Source organism: Gavialis gangeticus, unplaced genomic scaffold (assembly GCF_001723915.1).
Source record: "Gavialis gangeticus isolate Ggan-Ray unplaced genomic scaffold, GavGan_comp1, whole genome shotgun sequence".
Lineage (NCBI taxonomy): Eukaryota > Metazoa > Chordata > Crocodylia > Gavialidae > Gavialis > Gavialis gangeticus.
Window position 1 is genome coordinate 14,875,139 of NW_017729015.1, and position 1,729 is coordinate 14,876,867.

The 1,729-nt window shown below is 51.8% G+C and overlaps 1 protein-coding gene across 1 annotated transcript in view; it reads left to right on the forward strand.

Annotated features, from left to right (window-relative positions):
• The window catches only part of MARCKSL1 (MARCKS like 1), a 5,615-nt gene extending 3,985 nt beyond the window's left edge, over nt 1-1,630 (forward strand). The window contains exon 4 of the mRNA XM_019512279.1: nt 462-1,630. Within this exon, the coding sequence (XP_019367824.1) occupies nt 462-1,094 (633 nt within the window). The 3' untranslated portion in view covers nt 1,095-1,630. The remainder of the gene's footprint in view (nt 1-461) is intronic.
• Nucleotides 1,631-1,729: the final 99 nt, after the last annotated feature.

Genomic DNA, 1,729 nt, shown 5'->3' on the forward strand with positions numbered 1-1,729 from the left:
GATGGAGCGCGGGCGCCCCCTGGCCGCGCCGCCGCCCGCAGCCCCGCTCGGGACTAGCCCGTGGGGGGCTCGATGCCTGGCTTCTAGCTCGGCTGCCCCGCAGGAACCGGTGTCCAGGGCTGGGGTCCCCCCCTTAGCAGAAGGTGGAAGGAGAAGGGAAACAGCAGCCCAGGCTCTCCCCCGGAGCAGGGAGAGAATCCAGCCCCCAGCCTCCTGGCCAGATCACCCCACCTAATGGAGCAAGCCCAGGTTCCTGTTCCCACCCCCTTCCCAAGAGCCGGCTATGTAATGAGACAAGAATGCAGGTTTCCTAGCCAACCTCCACTGATCCTATGTGGCGGCTATCCCCCAACCCGCTAGCAACTAAGCAGGAGCTGTTACTGATCCATCTCCAGTTTCTTGGAGATAATGCCACTGCTTGGCTTTTTTTTTTAATGTGTTGGCGGTTCCCTCCCAAACAGGAGAATGGCCATGTGAAGATCAATGGGGACGTGTCTCCAAAGGCGGATGGAGAAGCCCCACCACTGAATGGCAATGGATCTGCCGAACCGGTCAAAGAGGAGGCCAAGGCAGAGTCTGCCAGCGGAGATGTCATTGAACCAGCCCCTGCTGCTGAAGGTGGAGAGGCCAAACCTGAGGGAGCTGTGCCCTGCAAGGAAACCCCCAAGAAGAAGAAGAAGTTCTCCTTCAAGAAGTCCTTCAAGCTGAGTGGGATCTCCTTCAGGAAGAACAAGAAAGAGGGTGGAGATTCTTCAGTGTCCTCTCCCACCGATGAGCAGGACAAAGCAGAAGCCAAAGGAGAGGAGAACCCCACTTGTCCTACCGGCGAAACTGAGCAGACCACTACAGCCCCGGAGGGGAAGGCAGAGGAAAAAGCTGCTGCAGCAGAGAACAGTCCTGCAGCTCCTGCTGCTGAGGGGCAGCAAGAAGTGGAGCCTAAAAGGGAAGATGAAGAAGCAGGGGAAACCAAGGAGGAGCAGCAGCCACAGCCAGGAGAAACTCAGGAGGAAATGGCTAAGCCACAGGAGCCCTCAAAACCTGTAGAGCCTGAGCCCAGTACAACACTTGCAGCAGCTGAGCAGAAGGAAGAGTAGAGCCCACCTGGCATTATCATAACTTAAGACTTTTGTGCCATCCTCCTCATCCCAGTAACACCATGGATTTGCTGACTTGCCCACACACCTTCTGTCTTCAAAGTAGAACTGACAACACCTTCTAAAATTAAGACACCTGAATTTTCTCCCCCGCCTTAGTACAACTCTGCACTGTTAGAAAACTGATCTGGATTTCCACCACTACAACTTGGAGTAGCTTTCCCCCCACCCCTCCCTCTCCAATCCTTTAAAACTGTGGAGGAAGATAATCCTGGACATAACTGGAATTTATTTAGACAGTTTACTGAGAACCCAGATATTACACCAAACTGTGGTATCTCTACTGGCCTACTCATTTCAACTAATCTCCCAAGCAGCTTTCAAAGCCCAACAAGCCAGTGAAGTTTACCGGATTCTTTCCACCCCACTATCCCCCCCACCTCAGTTTACATTCCTGGTTCTGACTTCATTTAAAGTATTTTGTGCTTTTTATAGAAACCAATGGTTTAAAAGCTAATCTGGTTAGTTTTTTATAATGTCTTACTATTGGCTTAAAACGGTAAAGCTTGTAAGTCCGCTGTGTTTTAATTTTGCTTCTAAGGGAATAACTTTCTTTTTCTTGGGGGTGGTAGGGA